Source organism: Giraffa tippelskirchi, chromosome 9 (assembly GCF_054371585.1).
Source record: "Giraffa tippelskirchi isolate mGirTip1 chromosome 9, T2T-mGirTip1v1.2.pri, whole genome shotgun sequence".
Classification (NCBI taxonomy): Eukaryota; Metazoa; Chordata; class Mammalia; order Artiodactyla; family Giraffidae; genus Giraffa; species Giraffa tippelskirchi.
In genome coordinates this window covers 93,879,581-93,896,042 of record NC_137283.1, presented here as the reverse complement: position 1 = coordinate 93,896,042, position 16,462 = coordinate 93,879,581, and the positions used below count along the sequence as shown (strand labels likewise).

At 39.0% G+C, this 16,462-nt stretch overlaps 1 protein-coding gene across 3 annotated transcripts in view; it reads left to right on the top strand.

Annotated features, from left to right (window-relative positions):
• Nucleotides 1–14,510, top strand: part of TPD52L1 (TPD52 like 1) — an 88,152-nt gene extending 73,642 nt beyond the window's left edge. Inside the window, exons 4-8 of one of the 3 annotated variants that reach the window (XM_081524423.1) lie at nt 97–198; nt 3,443–3,457; nt 5,110–5,148; nt 8,046–8,106; nt 13,895–14,510. In XM_081524423.1, the coding sequence (XP_081380549.1) occupies nt 97–198; nt 3,443–3,457; nt 5,110–5,148; nt 8,046–8,106; nt 13,895–14,023 (346 nt within the window). In that variant the 3' untranslated portion in view covers nt 14,024–14,510. The remainder of the gene's footprint in view (nt 1–96; nt 199–3,442; nt 3,458–5,109; nt 5,149–8,045; nt 8,107–13,894) is intronic. The other 2 variants (XM_081524422.1, XM_081524424.1) reach the window with 2 other exon arrangements.
• The last annotated feature ends 1,952 nt before the right edge of the window (nt 14,511–16,462 follow it).

The window sequence follows — 16,462 nt, the reverse complement described above, 5'->3', positions numbered from 1 at the left end:
CTGAGCGACTAAGCAGACAGGAGAGAGAAGGATGATGAATGTATTATGGGCGGTCTTGATATATAAGCTGTTCTTATTTTTCTGTTTTATTTCTAGCTACAAGAAAACACATGAGACCCTGAGTCATGCAGGGCAGAAGGCAACTGCAGCTTTCAGCAATGTTGGGACGGCCATCAGCAAGAAGTTTGGAGACATGAGGTACCGTGGGAAAGAACCATGCGGAAGAGGCTAGGCCTTTGGCTTTCAGAGACAAGGAGGGGCATTACCCATTGACTAGTCTTCCTAAGGCATTCTTTTCTTTAATTGGATTAAAATTTTATGTGGCTGATTGTATTGGTGACTGAGATACATTTTTATATTGGGACATTTTCTACCTAAAGGTCAGCTTAGTGGGCCTGATCCCAGAGATGCCCTTTCTATTATTTAGTAAAAATAGAAGACAGAGGGTACCTTTAGTCACCAGTAATAAGGAGAGATTCCAAAAGAATGCAGCACACACTGAATTTGAATCACTGTAACTTAAACTAAGTTAAAATATGCTTTCAGTGAATATGCTCTGATAAACTTTTCTTGGTTACATTTTTGTATACATACAGCTAGTACATATATTTTTTTCTATGCTAAATATATAGATATTTATTCTTTTATTCTAAAAAGGTACCATGGATACATGCATCTGGTAATACTCTTTCTTTACTTTGGAGATATATTGTGAATATGTTAATAAATGTTTATTACATCTTCACTTTCAGCGGATGTATTATCTTCCAGGGCACAGCTGTAGCAAAATTTTTAAACCAGTTCCTTTGCACATTTTGGTTATTTTCAGTACTTGTTATATAAAATTAGGGTGCATATCAAGATTTTGAATTGAGAACAATGTAGTATTGACCATTTTTATTTTTTATATTATATTCTAGGAAGTTATCTTACATACAATTTCTGCTCTCATATTTTTTTGCTTGTTTAAATACTTATCATAGTTTATTTTGAATTTGGCTGATATGCTTAGGAGATTTTTCTTTATTAATCAATGTCATTTTTCTCTCTAAAAATCAAGTTCAATTTTTAAAAATTTCTCAAGTACATTTTGTATTTCTTCTTTTTAAAAACTATGTGCATATTATTTTACTGGATTCTTAAATTATTGCTTTCTGTACTACCCTGCAGCTTTGATGCCTAGAGGCAAATATGTATATCTTTGTGTTTAAGTTATTTTTTGACTTCAAAAATTACTGGATTGTGCCCAACATTCATGCATCATCTTAACAACCTGGCATTCATGAGGCTAGAATTAAGTAAGTGCATATGCATGAATCTGAGTACATTGCTTTATCTTCATTTTTGCTAATAAAGCAATAACAAAAAGCAATTAAAATTCTTCAGAGGCAGCGTGTGATGAACTGGTAAGCGTTCTGGATTATTAATTAACCCTAGCTTTATTAGAATAAAATTTGCAGTCATTTCAATGGCAGGAAAGCATTTATCTAAACTAATTAAATAATTCCTTTAAACAGAAAAGACCTTATCACCAATTATATCCCAGAAAATATATTTTGTCATGTTTATAAAATTTGTTTTCCACAGGCTTAGTTGAAACAATGATCACAGTGGCATAATACTGCCAACAGGAACAGTGTTTCTCCAACTGTAGGAGACTTTACAGACACCTCTGAAGCTTGTTAAATGCATATTCCTAGATTCCACCTCTCTCTCTGAGATTGCACCTCAGTAGGTCTTGGATGGCATCTAGGAATCCGTTTGAAATAAGCTCCCAGGTGATCTGACTTCAACTGGTCAGGTGTTGAGGAAGCCAGGTGTAACTTAGCTTACCTGTACCTGGGTGTCCTGTTATAAATGTAGATAAGAGTGACAACGTCACCAGGTTATTACGCAAGTAGCAGAAGAGAGCGTGCCATGTACTAAACATTCAATAAATGCTACTTTTTACCTTTACTAAGGAACTATCTCAGTTACAAGGTGGCCCTCCAGGACAGAAATTAGGGAGAGTCCCTGAACAGGAGTGTGCTGTGTTTCATGAGTTGTAAAGAATGAAGACTGTGTTTCACACATACAGCATGTTGACACACTCATGCTCCTGCATGAACTGGGCATAATATCAAGGGTGTGTTGACTGCCTCTCCTCCTGTTTCAATGTGGCTTTGTTTCAGCATAATGGATAATCTGTTTCCCAGAAGTTCCAAACTTTCATTAATTACTGCTCTGTGTAGAGGACACACTTCCATTATAAACTGTGTCTAAAAATATTGGGAAATGTAGTCTTTATTACTAGAGATTCAAATATGATCCTGTAATATTTTGTAGACCTATATTTTCTGACCTATATTTTTCTCAAGCTAAATACCTAACATCTATATATAAATGAGGTTAAGTCCCTGTGAAAACAAGTTTTACAAAGGATTATTACTTTTAATTATACTAGAACAAGCAGTATACGTAAAAGTCATATTTGAAAATGACTTAAGTTTAATACAATAATGATTCTTAAATGAGAACAATTAGTGGGTTTTCAATTTGGGGTTCAAATTAATTTGCCAATTGATAAAATGATGGGAAATTTAAAAATGTTATTGCAGGCATTTTACTTTGAACCCCTTTGCAGTTTGAAAGTATTAATATCATATTATTTTATATTTTGTTGGTTACATCATAATATCCTTTTGTGAATTCTGGGAACACATTTCTGAATTTGTTCAAAAAAATTGCCAGAAAAATTTAGATACCTCAGGAGAAACACAGGACCTCTCAATTTTGCTTTAAAATCATTATAAGTTAATACTCACAGATTTCCAAAACTTAGAATTTAGACTTTTTAATAACTGAGTGAAAACACTATGTTAAGATTTAATTTAGATGTTTTATAAAAATAAATACTATTTCCTGAGCTAAGGTCCTCCTTTTACCCTGATGACCCCTAAGTGAAGGCCCCTCAGCCAGTCACGGAATTCTTCTGCCTCCTTCTCTGTCTGCTGGATAACATGGCTAATAGCTACCTAACAAATGGTTTTCTCTGAGGTTAACACGAAGTCACATTTATGAAAGGACTCTGTGAAGAAATGCAAGCTATTAGAATCATTTTTATAATAATAATGTTGCCATCTTCTTGGCACTTCTGGGTGAATTCACTCAAAATAGCGTGTAATCTAGTGGAGAGAAATCTTTGGACGAGGCATGTAACTTTGACAGAGAATCCAGCTACAGCCATGAGAAAAATGGTGAGAAGCACAGCACATAAGAGCTGGTAAAGCAATTGTGAAGACATTAAAAAGTCAGTGCACTCAAAAAGAGTAAGGGATTGGGGTCCCTTATCTTTTCCCTGGGGCTCTTGAAAGAGGGGACAGCGGGCAGTGTGGTCCTTTCTCTGCATCCTGATGTGCTAACCTTGCTCCTGCTTTTCTCTCCTGTGCTGCTATGGCTGCAGGTCTCATTCCATCGGGTAAGCGCTGCCCCGGAGGCCCCACCAGCTCCCTCCCTTGCAGCTCCCTTCCTCCCCAGAGCACCATGGTGGGCGTGCCTCAGCCCCACAGCTCTTTTCCTGAGAGGGTTCTTGACCAGGGAGTTACAGAGTATAGGGCATCTAATGTGTTTGCATCTATTTCAGCTCTTGTTTATATCATTTCTGAGTCATTTATTAATGCATCACTTTCACTTGCTGAGTCATCCTCAGGGATCTCTTTCTGCATCATGCCCGTCTACATGGCAGAGGTCCTTAGGAGAAAAGGAAAGTGGAAATTGTGCACTGCAGATGTATATGACACTGGCAGAAAGTAAAGTCGAGAAACAGAATTATTTCCTCTAGATTGTCACGTTTTTCTGAACTTATAACTGTTATTTAGGCAGATGGTTCACCTTCAACTTTCTGTACCCTCTGAAGTTGAGGTGGAGAGCCCAATGTTAACACGTGTGCAACTGTCAGTTCCAGGTCTCTGAATTTAAGCCTCCGTTGGGGTGGAATCTTATTACATAAATTAAAAAAAATTTTTTTTCCTAAGAAAACTACCTGTATTTAAGAGGTGAATGCTTGATAATGTTGATGAATTTCTTTTAGTAATTCTCTTTTTTAAATGTAATTTATAAAGAAATATTTTGCCTATGATTTCTAAATGGAGTGTCTGTAAGTATCCGCTGTATTTCTTTGTCCTTTTCTTTCTGAGTAATAGTAAAGTTCTAGTAAAGTTACTAACCCTAACCTCAGGGGATACTGTTGGGGAAGGTGAGGGAGGGTTTGATCCCTTACCTGTTAGCTTCTTGGGAGAGGAGCAGACAGGAACTGTGCTGGAAAGTGGATGAGGGAATGCTCACATAGGAAAATGAACCCATTTTGCTTCCTCCCTCCACACACCCTGATTTCTAAGCGGAACTCATATAGAAATAACAGTCAGGGACAAGAATCAATCGCTGTAAGATTAATAATGTGAGACAGCTGATGCTCTTAGAATTCTCAGAAAAGTCGATCCTTGTACCAGATGTCCTAGGATGGAGGCGGAAACCCTTGCTCCCACGTTGGACTGTGTGAAGTGTGTTTACTTGGCGTCTTTCCTTGATTGACTCATGTTAACTCTGTGTAGTCCTCTGATGAGCTTCAAATGGGATGATGAGCTGTTGGCTGCCTGGCTCTACCTGCTGGGCACTGCCCCTTGCCCCTGACTGTCTTCCTGAAACAGGAGGAGGGAGCTGGACCAGGAGTCATGTCCCCCGAGTCATGTACACGGGCTGCTAGGCTGACTTGGGGAGAACCAGACACTCTCCTCAGATTTCCTGGCTTACAGGGAAAGTATAGGGTTGGCCAAAAATTTGTTTGGGATTTTCCATATGATCTTGCAGAAAACCCGAACAAACATTTTGGCTAACCCAATAAAATAATATGCAGCCATGGACCATCTGCTCTTACTTTATTCCTTTGGAAATGATTGTGGCCCATCCTATCCAACAAAAACAAATATCATCTTGGTGGGGAGGGCAGGGAATACTTCATATAGTTGAAATTGCTGTTTTAAAACTGTGAATGAGGAGTTTCTCATATACTTATATTGTACTATCTTCGTTTTTCTTTTTTTGTTTCCCCTTTAATCTGCTTTTGCCCTGAAGCTACTCCATTCGCCATTCCATAAGTATGCCTGCGATGAGGTAATGTGTGTAAATTAGTTTACATAATCTGAATGCAGAATGTGTATGAAGTGTTACTTTTATTGTGGATTGTTTCCTTTTTTATATGAGGGGAAGTGCCATGACCTATTATATTCTCTTTTCTGATGGCACTCAGGAAAAAAAGGCTGACAATGCTATAGAAGAATTGCAGTTGTGAAGGACTTGGGCTGTTGACTGGACACACTAGTTTAAATTCAGCAATTCCTGATTTGTATGACCTGAGACAATTTACCAAATCTACTTCAATCTCCATTCTCTTGCCCATATACTAGGAGAAATGAGAATCTATCTAGTTCAAATGGCTGTTGTGAGATGTATGGTCTGCATAAAGCACTCAGTACAGGGCCTGGAACATTCCAAGCACAGCTGTAAAGGGGGAAATCATTTTATTGCCACAGCATTAAATGAAAAAATAGGAGACAATGAGGGCTACAGTTCTAGAAAGGATAACATTAGGATTTGTTAAAGGATATATTAAGGTGAAGAGTCTGTTGAACAATAAAAATGCCATTAAGCTTACTAGTCAGCTGAAAACTCCGGAGAAAGGTGTTCCTCTGGCTTCCAGTTGGTGTGACGTAGTGATACGGTCAGATAAAATCAAAATGTTAGATTGGGAGTCAGAGGATGCAGGTTGTAGCCCAGTTATGCTAGGGGTAAACTTGGCAGCTTTGGGAAGATCGTTTCAGTGATAGCAGTTTCATCATGTTTAAAAATAAAGGGCTAGAACCAGACTTCAGGCTCCTCCCACGGTGCTTCCAGGAACCCTGGGGCTGCCCTGGGGAGGGGCTCAATGGGAGAACATCTAGCCCCTGGAGCTCTCCCTTACTTCATTCAGAACTGTGTCTCTTCTTTCCTGGTTTATATTACATATTGTGGTGTGATTACATTCTAGAGGGAGCTCAGTTACTCTAAATAGTTCGAGCACTTTGAAGCCAAGTTCTTTCTAGGGTTATTTGCAGTTTCTCCCTGTTCTCCAGCATGCACTCTAGTGTAATCTGATTAGAGGAATGTCTGTTTTATTATACCTGCTCATGTCTCTTCTCACTGGGGCTGTGTTGTGACTTTGCAAGTTGGACCAGAGCATTTGATTTCCCTAATGTGGGGGAAAGTAGAGAGCATAGATGGCTTAGTTTATATGTGAATGACTTGCTCCCCTAGCATAAGAACATTGAACAGTGCACCCTGCAGCCCTGAGCTTCCTTACGTGTTAAATTTTGTCTGAGAGTCCAAAGAAGTCCTAATAAAAATTAGTATGGCTTTTCTCTGGGAGCCAGAAATAATCAAATGACTTATGGGTCAAATGGATTCCTTATGAGCTTGCCTGAAATTAACTTTAAAAAAAAAAAAGGATTTTACTCAACTAACATACACTATGAGCCATTGGGATGAACTAAGTGTCTGCCCACTGTGGTCCTATACAACTGATGGATAACAGGTAGTCACGTGACTAGCTTGGCCAAATAAAATGTGCATTGGAAGTAAGGTGCTAATAAGAAAATACTTTTGAATCATTCTCATGCAATTTCACTAATATTTCATCATGTGGAGGATTGCTCATAGGAATTTGACTCATATTTGAGTCATATACAAGATGTGATGCTGTGCTTGGTCCCTCCGGGTTCCACATTGTTAATTCATGCAACCTGGATGCAAATGCATTTCTGACCATCCAGAGTATCAGCCTTGACAGACAAACTCCAACAAAGACAAATTCATTCAAAAACATATTCTGTATGTTGGTTTTCTCTTGATAGTATTAGAGCCATGCTACAGCCCACACCACACAATGAAGCCCATGTTTTATAACCATTCTCCCGTATAAAGTTTCTTTAGGTCATTTCTCTTATTTTATTTCTTCTGCCCTCAAGAGAAACTAGAAAGTGGCTTATCAAATATAGTAACATTCAGTTGAATTATTTGACCTGAAAATGATGACAGTTCCAGTTGCCTTAGTTGGACTTAGTTGATATCATTGAACTTGGTTGATATCACTTTTAAGGGTAATGATGTCATTAACTCATAATTTCATGTAGACAAATACAGTATAGGAAACCAAAAAGCACCAAATGAAAAATCTAAATCTTAGAAGTATAACATGGTATGTAGATTATTTAATACAATGACTGAGTCACAAATAAAATGTCAATAGACTGCAAGGTTCTGTCTAGTAAGAACAAATAAGTATCTTCTTTGAAAGGAAATATAACACATGCAAATAGCACCATTTTGATCAAGCATTAGACAAGTAATGAGTATATTTCAACCTAAAATAAAGAAGGCATTGACTTTCAGAAACAGTGCTTCCTGGACACTGACAAAATACTTAGTTTCAAAACTTAAAAACTTCAAAGTTTGAAAACATATGAACCGTTTTTCCCCTGTAGCTATTTCTGTCTTGTCTCACATTCACTAAAAATAAATGACTTTTAAAATTCCATGTGGGAAAACTTGAACATGACATTCTTCAGATAGACTTTCCAGTGGTTATAAAATAACTGGATTTGGGAAAGGCATATTGTGATAGAAATAATTAATTAGTAAATGAAAAATTAAGCTATCACTTCTTTGACTCACTGGAAATGATTTACGGTTTAACATGGAATTATGCCAGTTGTATCCTTGCCAAATGCTATATTGTTTATTCTATAGCTGAGCATCTGACAATTTTACTTAGAAACATTCCATGGTAGGTTATGGTTTCTGGATCTAACCTAGCAGAAGTGAAATATCTTTTAAAACATGGTTGGTGTAGGTGGCCCACCAACAACTAGCTCTGGTGCAGAGGCGATGTTTGCAAACAAGAGCAGAAACCAGACAGCACAGTTGCTAGGACAGCTAGGTCTTTGGAGCTGACCTCTCTCTTTTTGTTATTTTAGGAATTCTCCTACTTTCAAATCATTTGAGGAGAGGGTTGAGACAACTGTCACAAGCCTTAAGGTACAGGTGAAGTAAATGTTGTGTCGTGGGCTCATGCATCAGGAAAGCTTAGTTGCTGCTGTTGGTTCCAAAGGCGGGCCCAACAGCATTTGGTGTAGCCAAGAAGGCAGCCTTGCACCGAGTCATTTTGCTTCACATATCAATCTATAAATAAAATTGAATATTGTCACTGTATATGTACAACGTTGTTCATATAAAACATTCAGGAGTGAATTGTGCATTCAAGTGAATTGGGGTTTGTGTTGATCTCTTTGCTGGTTAGAACTCTTAATGCTATTACTCAAGAAGCAGGTATGTGATAGATGAATGTGGATAGGACAAACCATATGTGAACTCTGAATTTAGAGTGTAAGGGAAATGTCAGTAACAGCTCAGAGCTCCTCTGATTTGGTGTATCAGTAGAAATAAACTTGGCTCCATGGGTTATCCCGCCATCCACCACCCCTCAACTATTTAGATTTGTCTACTCCATTCACATATTGAGCACAGCACAGCATGAAGGCAAAATGAAGCTGAGTCACAAAATCTATTATTTTGTAATGGTGCATTTGTTCCCAGGATATACACTGAAAAGATGCCTGTTGTATCAGTTCAGTTCAGTCGCTCAGTCATGTCCCACTCTTTGCGACCCCATGAATTGCAGCACGCCAGGCCTCCCTGTCCATCACCGACTCCCGGAGTCCACCCAAACCCATGTCCATCGAGTCGGTGATGCCATCCAGCCATCTCATCCTCTGTCGTCCCCTTCTCCTCCTGCCCCCAATCCTTCCCAGCATTAGGGTCTTTTCCAATGAGTCAACTCTTCACATGAGGTGGCCAAAGTATTGGAGTTTCAGCTTCAACATCAGTCCTTCCAATGAACACCCAGGACTGATCTCCTTTAGGATGGACTGGTTGGATCTCCTTGCAATCCAAGGGACTCTCAAGAGTCTTCTCCAACACCACAGTTCAAAACCATCAATTCTTCGGGGCTCAGCTTTCTTCACAGTCCAACTCTCACATCCATACATGACTACTGGAAAAACCATAGCCTTGACTAGATGGACCTTTGTTGGCAGAGTAATGTCTCTGCTTTTCAATATGCTGTCTAGGTTGGTCATAACCTTCCTTCCAAGGAGTAAGCGTCTTTTAATTTCATGGCTGCAATCACCATCTGCAGTGATTTTGGAGCCCCCCAAAATAAAGTCTGACACTGTTTGAACTGTTTCCCCACCTATTTCCCATGAGGTGATGGAACCAGATGCCATGATCTTAGTTTTCTGAATGTTGAGCTTTAAGCCAACTTTTTCACTCTCCTCTTTCACTTTCATCAAGAGGCTCTTTAGTTCTTCTTCACTTTCTGCCATAAGGGTGGTGTCATCTGCATATCTGAGGTTTTTGATATTTCTCCTGGCAATCTTGATTACAGCTTGTGTTTCTTCCAGCCCAGAGTTTCTCATGATGTACTCTGCCTGTTGTATAGTAGGTGCTAAAAAAAATTGATTGAATTTCACGTTTGAGTATAGATAAATTAATGTACTGAAGAGAAAAGAGCAAAAATAGAAGCAGTCTAATCTTAAATGTATAGAACATTTAAAACAGGAAAAAAATCATTGATACTACTAAGGTTTTTTTAAAGGTGTTACCTAAACATAATTACATCTTGATATTATCACTATTTTGTATACAATCAGTCTTTGTATTTCCCTATTACTGGGAAAATTAAGAACATGTGTGACCTTTAACTAGCTCAAACGCAGATATAGGCATGTGCTGATTACCCAACTGCTTCTGAATCATGCAGCCCTCACATGTGCTGCCAGGTGAGAGTCTATGAGATTGTAAGTAATTCCTTCCTGGAGGTCCTACATGCACTTATCGATTTTGAGCTGGAGGGTCTTTCCCTTTAAAGGAGGATTTTTACATGGTCTTCTCTTTTCCAGGCCTGTGATTAGGTATTTAAGGCCCAAGAATGAAATTATTACTCAGCATTTACCATGCTTTCATTGACTTCACTTATGAGCAGTTTCTAGTTGTACAGTTCTACTGCTCTGCTTGTCAACGTTATCATTTATTGAGTGTTTAGGAACCAGGAGGAGCCATTATATTGCCCCTATTTGTAGAGAAAACTTTTGATAGGGAGGAACATGCAGTGTCACAGACATTTCTCTTGCCAAAATATCTAGTTTCAAAAGAGAAGATTCAAAAAACCCTAGGGGTTAATTTCTCAACATTTGATTCTCAGCCTTAGACAGTCCAAGAAGGATGGATTCTGTTGTTAGCTAAATTCTGACATAGGGAAAGTTGTACTTTTTTAGGTTTCCTTTAGAAGAAGGAGATGTGAAGAAGCAAAAGAAGAGTAAAGAACAACCTATTTACTTTTGCTTTTAGGAAAATCTGGTAAGCTTATAGGACACATATGATCCAAGTGTTTGATCCACACTGTCAGCCTCTCACTTTCCTCACCTCATCTGGATGGAAGGTATAGAGCGTGCCTCCTCCCTCAGACATGCACAAAACTAACTCAGCCACCGGGATACTAGCCTGTGTCAAGACCACCTGAAAACAGGTCCTATATCTGCATGACTGCCCATAGATTTTACAAGACTCACATCCCACCCATCTGCTGGGTCATGGTCAATGCTTAGTTTCCCTTTTTCCTGCCCACACAGATAGTGGAGAATAGCTGATAATCATTCTTTGTGTCAAACTGCCAATTACAAATTGCTCATTCCTTTTTTTCTCCTAACTAAACAGTAGATGTTTAACCCTTCTTACATTGTTTACTTTCTGTGTAGTTTACTGTTGTGTTCTGAATCTTCTCCAAAGCTTCTGTAACTTTCTTCAATTATGAATCCTGAGGCTGTTTCCTGCTGAAGGAATGATTCATGAATCAGTAAGGATGAGTGAAATAACCTGCAGGTCGATATGCTATATTTGTACTGACACATACTGCTTCAAGCTTGATTTTTCAAATACCACTTAAAAGGGATCATGTTCATATTTGAGTTTTATTAGAAATAATGTTCTGCTGTGAAGTTAGGTCCTTTCCTGCCATCTTCTCACACTATCTGTCACACCATCTGGCATTTGTACCCAATGGATCATTTGGTGGATCATTTTTATTTTATACCCAATTGTGTAGACCGTTTGATTTTCCAGAAAAACTTGCCAATTCATCAAAATCATATAAAGGTAGTCCTTTCCACCTACATCCTTGTAATACACATCCTTATAATACACATCAGTGTACTACTTGAAATCTTGGCTGGTGTCACCTGTACAATCAATAAGCACAATTTCTATTTCATCTAAAACAAGCAAACAGAAAGCAGACCTAGAATCAGCTCCTATGAAACCATATTTGGAATGTTCTACCACGTTCCAGTGAAGCATAAGCAATGACATCCTTTCCAACTGTTCTATTGTTCCATGTCAAACAGAACATATTTTCAGTACACCTACTTTTTGATAAGCACATTGTATAGCCTAAATTAAAACCTCATAAAAGGTAAGACATATTATACTTACTGGTTCTTTTGTGTCCTTTCAACTAGACATTTTATTATGAGAGATCAGGAAACCCAACTCAGTAATTCAAAGAAATTTTTTTTTGCTAAGAGCAGTTATAATTTTGGGGACACAGTGACAAATTCTTGGATGAAAAACCATTTTGAAGGGAAGAGTTCAGGAGAAACTTATTGTTCACATCTCTGCTTAAGTACATGTGTACATGCTAAGTCACTTCAGTTGTGTCCAACTCTTTGTGGCCCTATGGACGTGTAGCCCACCAGCTTCCTTTGTCCATGGGATTCTCCAGGCAAGAATACTGGAGTAGGTTGCCATGCCATTCTCCAGGGGATCTTCCAAACCCATAGATTGAACCCAAGTTTCTCAAGTCTCCTACATTGGCAGGGGAGTTCTTTACCATAGCGCCATCTGGGAAGCCCACATCCTTGGCTTTAGGCAGTACTTTAGTATTGTATTGTATCATCATTAAACTCACATGGTTAGGAAACTGCTTTTTAGTCCACTCCTTTCTTTGCTAAATTGCTTTATTTCAAAGTGGTTTCCTCCTTCTTTAATTTTCTCTTTTGATTTGAGAAATTGAAAACTAGAAGAGAAGAATAAACCAAGGCCCAGAAGAAAACATCAGTAGTTGGTATTCACCTGACTCAATACTCTGTGTGACTGAATGTGACTAAAGAGGAAGATGGAAACTATTAATAGAGTTGATTACATTGAATTAGACTTGTCTCTCTCAGAAAAGAAATAAGCATAGTGAAAAATTAGATAGTTGAAGCCAATCCCCTGCTTCTTCCCAGTGTTAAGATAACGAGTAGAGGAGGAATCAATGCTCTGTGCCTGAGGTCTGCAAACTAAGATGGATGGACTGAATCCAGCTGGTCCCCTATTTTTGAGTGATCTGTACACTAAGAAATGATTTTTACTTTTTTCTTAATGGTAATTATTCTTCAAAGGAAGAATAATATTTTGTGATTTGAAAATTAAATTACATGAAATTCACATTTCATTGTCCATACATACAGCTTTTATGGAACTCAGCCATGCTTATTTACTTATATATTATCTTGGCTGCTTTCTACCATGGCTGATTTGAGTATTTGTGACAGAGACTATGTGGTTCTCAAGTCTAAAATATTTATAATCTGTCACTTTCCAGAATGAGTTTTCCAATCCCAAGCAGAGTGGAAAAACTCAATTTAGTAACTGAATTTACAGAGGCAGAGGGATTTTAGTGACAGTGGAAGAAGAGTGTGTGTGTGATTTGCGAGAACTGAACTGGTTTCAAAACCTGGTGAAAGTTTTAGAAGGGCAGGCCAGGCAATCAGCAGGTACATTCCCCAGTGTAGTCTATGTCCTTGTGAGTGATCATAATAAGTGACAGTGAGGTGTAGATAGAATTTTGGGAACAGCCACATTATCTATTCTGTACCTTTCTTTTCCTCAAAGTGTTTTTCCATATTGTTACTGGTTAAAGGAGGGCCAATGTGACCATTAGTAAGACTTGCATTAAGCCTTTGGGGCCATTAAATATTCTTTTGAAAGACCTTTTGCTAAGAAATTTTTCAAAGTACTTAACCATATTCCTTAATTATAAATTGATTTCTTCCTGACTATATTCTTATTAGCCAATAACAAGTATACAAAAAGAGAGCATCTGAAAGCATCATAACTTTGCATTTTAAGGTATATTCCTCCTATAAAGAACACTGCCTGGAAAGATGTGAGGTGACCAGTGCTTAAGCCGTGATTCATCTCCAACTCTCAAAGTAGAGACCAGAGATCATGTTCCCTTGATCCACTCTGCTTTCCAAGAGACATTTATCAGAACTTCATATTGCCTTGCTAAGTCTCAAAATGAAAAGCTGGCGTCGCTTAAAGGAGTTCCTACATTTGTAAAATTGGGGGGATTTATCTAACATTCAATTCCGTTTTGATTAAATTGGTTCTCTGGGTGACTGAGGAGACGATGCAAATCCACATATCTGGACATGCCCCTGAAGGGGCAGAGAATTTTAGATGTAGAAGGGACAAAGAGAATATTGCTAAAGTTAGACAGACAGAGTGCTATACAAATTAAAGTTTCGAGTCCAGTCCCCAAACCCAAATATGAATGACCCCTAGCCCTCTGTGAAAGGAAACTTACTTCTCTACATCCTTTGCATCCCCTTTGCATGCCCTTTCAAGAAAACAAGTATTTCTGAACTTCAGAGTAATCCATCTTATTTTTTAAAATTACAAAAATGACGAACTAACTGCACGTGTGCCTCTCTGCCCGTTTCAGACGAAAGTAGGCGGGGCGAACCACGGCGGCGGCAGCTTCGAGGAGGTGCTGAGCTCCACGGCCCACGCCAGCGCGCAGAGCTCGGCCGGCAGCCCCCGGCTGGCCGAGGGGGAGGAGCTGCAGTGCTAGGGCCCCGCCCCGCCCGCGCGCCTCCGGAAGGAAGACCACAACCCCACCGGGAAGACACGGGCCTTGACCTTGTTCTTCAAATGGCTTCGCCTCAAAGTTTAATTAAATGATTTACATTTGAATTCGTGTCTTTGCTGGACCACGCAACCATTTTAGAGTTCCTAGATTGTCATCTTTTAAAATGTCGACTTCAGCAGGTACACAATTGGTCATGACCCTTGTTTTTTGTGTAATTCAACATGTTTTCCGAACCTGTGGCTGTTAATTATTTGCTTTGATTTTTGCTTGGACTCCTGTAGGAAGTGCATGTCTTTGAAGGCTGAGTGCCCCCTTTCAGTTCTGTCTGCTGGATGGCTCTCTTTCTGACTGGCTCCAGCAGGGAATGAGGTGACACGGCAAATATCCTCAAACCGCTTGTGAGCTCCCTCACCTACTTCAATTAATTCCTTATGCTTATTTGAGCAATTAAAATAACTGATTTTAATGATAACTTTGAATCCTTAATTTCTTTATGTTTCAGGGCTGTTGATGACCTTGATAGGTGGTAGTGTAATTCTGTAGATGCTGTTTTAAAATCAACTTCTTCTGCTAATCTGGAGAATATGAGGATACATAAGTAATTATAACCTGTGCTACCTTAGGATGCTAAAACAATCTCCAATTCTGAAATTCTCTCTAATCTACCTAGAATAGTATTTAACTCAGGTAACTACCGGAGAAGGAAATGGCAACCCACTCCAGTACTCTTGCCTGGAAAATCCTATGGACAGAGGAGACTGGTAGGCTGCAGTCCATGGGGTCACTAAGGGTCGGACACGACTGAGCGACTTCACTTTCACTTTTCACTTTCATGCATTGGAGAAGGAAATGGCAACCCACTCCAGTGTTCTTGCCTGGAGAATCCCAGGGATGGGGGAGCCTGGTGGGCTGCTGTCTGTGGGGTCGCACAGAGTCAGACACGACTGAAGTGACTTAGCAGCAGCAGCAGCAGGTAACTACTGAGTTAAATAGGCAAGAAACAGATGCAAAATAATCTGCTAGAAAATGGTAGAAGCAGAGTTCTGCCACTCTTTCCAGTTTGCAAACTGCTCACATAAATTAAAAAAAAAAAAATCATCTTAGTACAATCAGATTTCTGCAGTAATGTTTACCTTCCACATCACAAACTTCTCTTTTCCTCTCAATGGGACCATACATTTGTTGTTAGGTAGCAGGTAGCATTTATTATCAGTGGGGGGGGGGTGGCGGGTATATAACTTCCTCAGTTCTGTCTCATCCCAGCAAAAATTTGAAATGGCGGACCAGTGTTTCAGCTCTGTTACAGCTCAGTTTTATTCAGCAAGCAAAGAAGAGTACATCCTCGAGGCGTGAGGGTGGGCCAACCCTAAAGGAGAGGCCTCAATCTGTGTTGGCTTCCTCCTTTTATTCATTCATCTCCTCCTCCCCTTGAGCCTGCCCTATGCCAATTGGGCTAGCCAAGAAGGGGGCATGTTTGTTTCACCTGAAGTTCTCACTCCAGTCTGCGGATTTTTGCTCTGTTCCATTTTCGCAGGCTTTTCTCTTTCTTTGTCTTTTAGCCACTGCCATTTTGGACTCCTTTTTTCTATTTTAATTACCTGACAGTAGCATCCTATAGCTACATTTTTAAAATGTACACTCTAGAATGTAGAATAGACTTACCAACTAAAAAAAAAAAAAAAACCCAAATTTAAATATAGTAGTAATATATATAACATATAACTCTATATTATTTATAAATAATATATAATCCATATAATATGCATAACGTATGCTCATTGTTAATTTTTTAACTTCCTTAGATAGAAGTGGGTATTTGTGACATACTGAAATAAAGCTAACTTTAAAAAATTCTATTCACATTAATGAAGCAGGACAATCCATATACCTAACTGAAAATCAAACTGGTTCAGAGACACAGAATCTCTGAGGCCTGGACTCTTGGGAGCAACAGGTGTGGGGATGTAAACTTAAACCAGAGTGGACGAATGTGGACAAAGGAGCTCTGTCAGTCAAAGTGCTGGCATTCTCCCTAACTTAGCCTTCCAGCCTGCTGGCTGAAGCCAAACCCCGTCTAGCAGGCTTGTGACTGTGTTGCTTGCCCACTGCTGTGGCGTGCCCTTGGTCTGTCTGTCCAATCTACAGTGGCCTGGTCACCTCTTATAAACTCACTGCCACCTTCTTTTGGCCACATGCAACACACTGCATTGTATTAGAAAAGGCAGTTACATTGCTATAAACAAATGTCTTCATTTACCAACCCATTTCTACACACAATAGTGTCAACCTTACAATCTGAAAACACAGCATGAAAACTGGGCAGAAAAGTGATCAAGAAAATTAGTGTTAATGCTCAAAGCTAAAATGAACTATATCTTAGCTGTTTATTTTAAATCATTCTTCAAAAATTCTATTTTGATC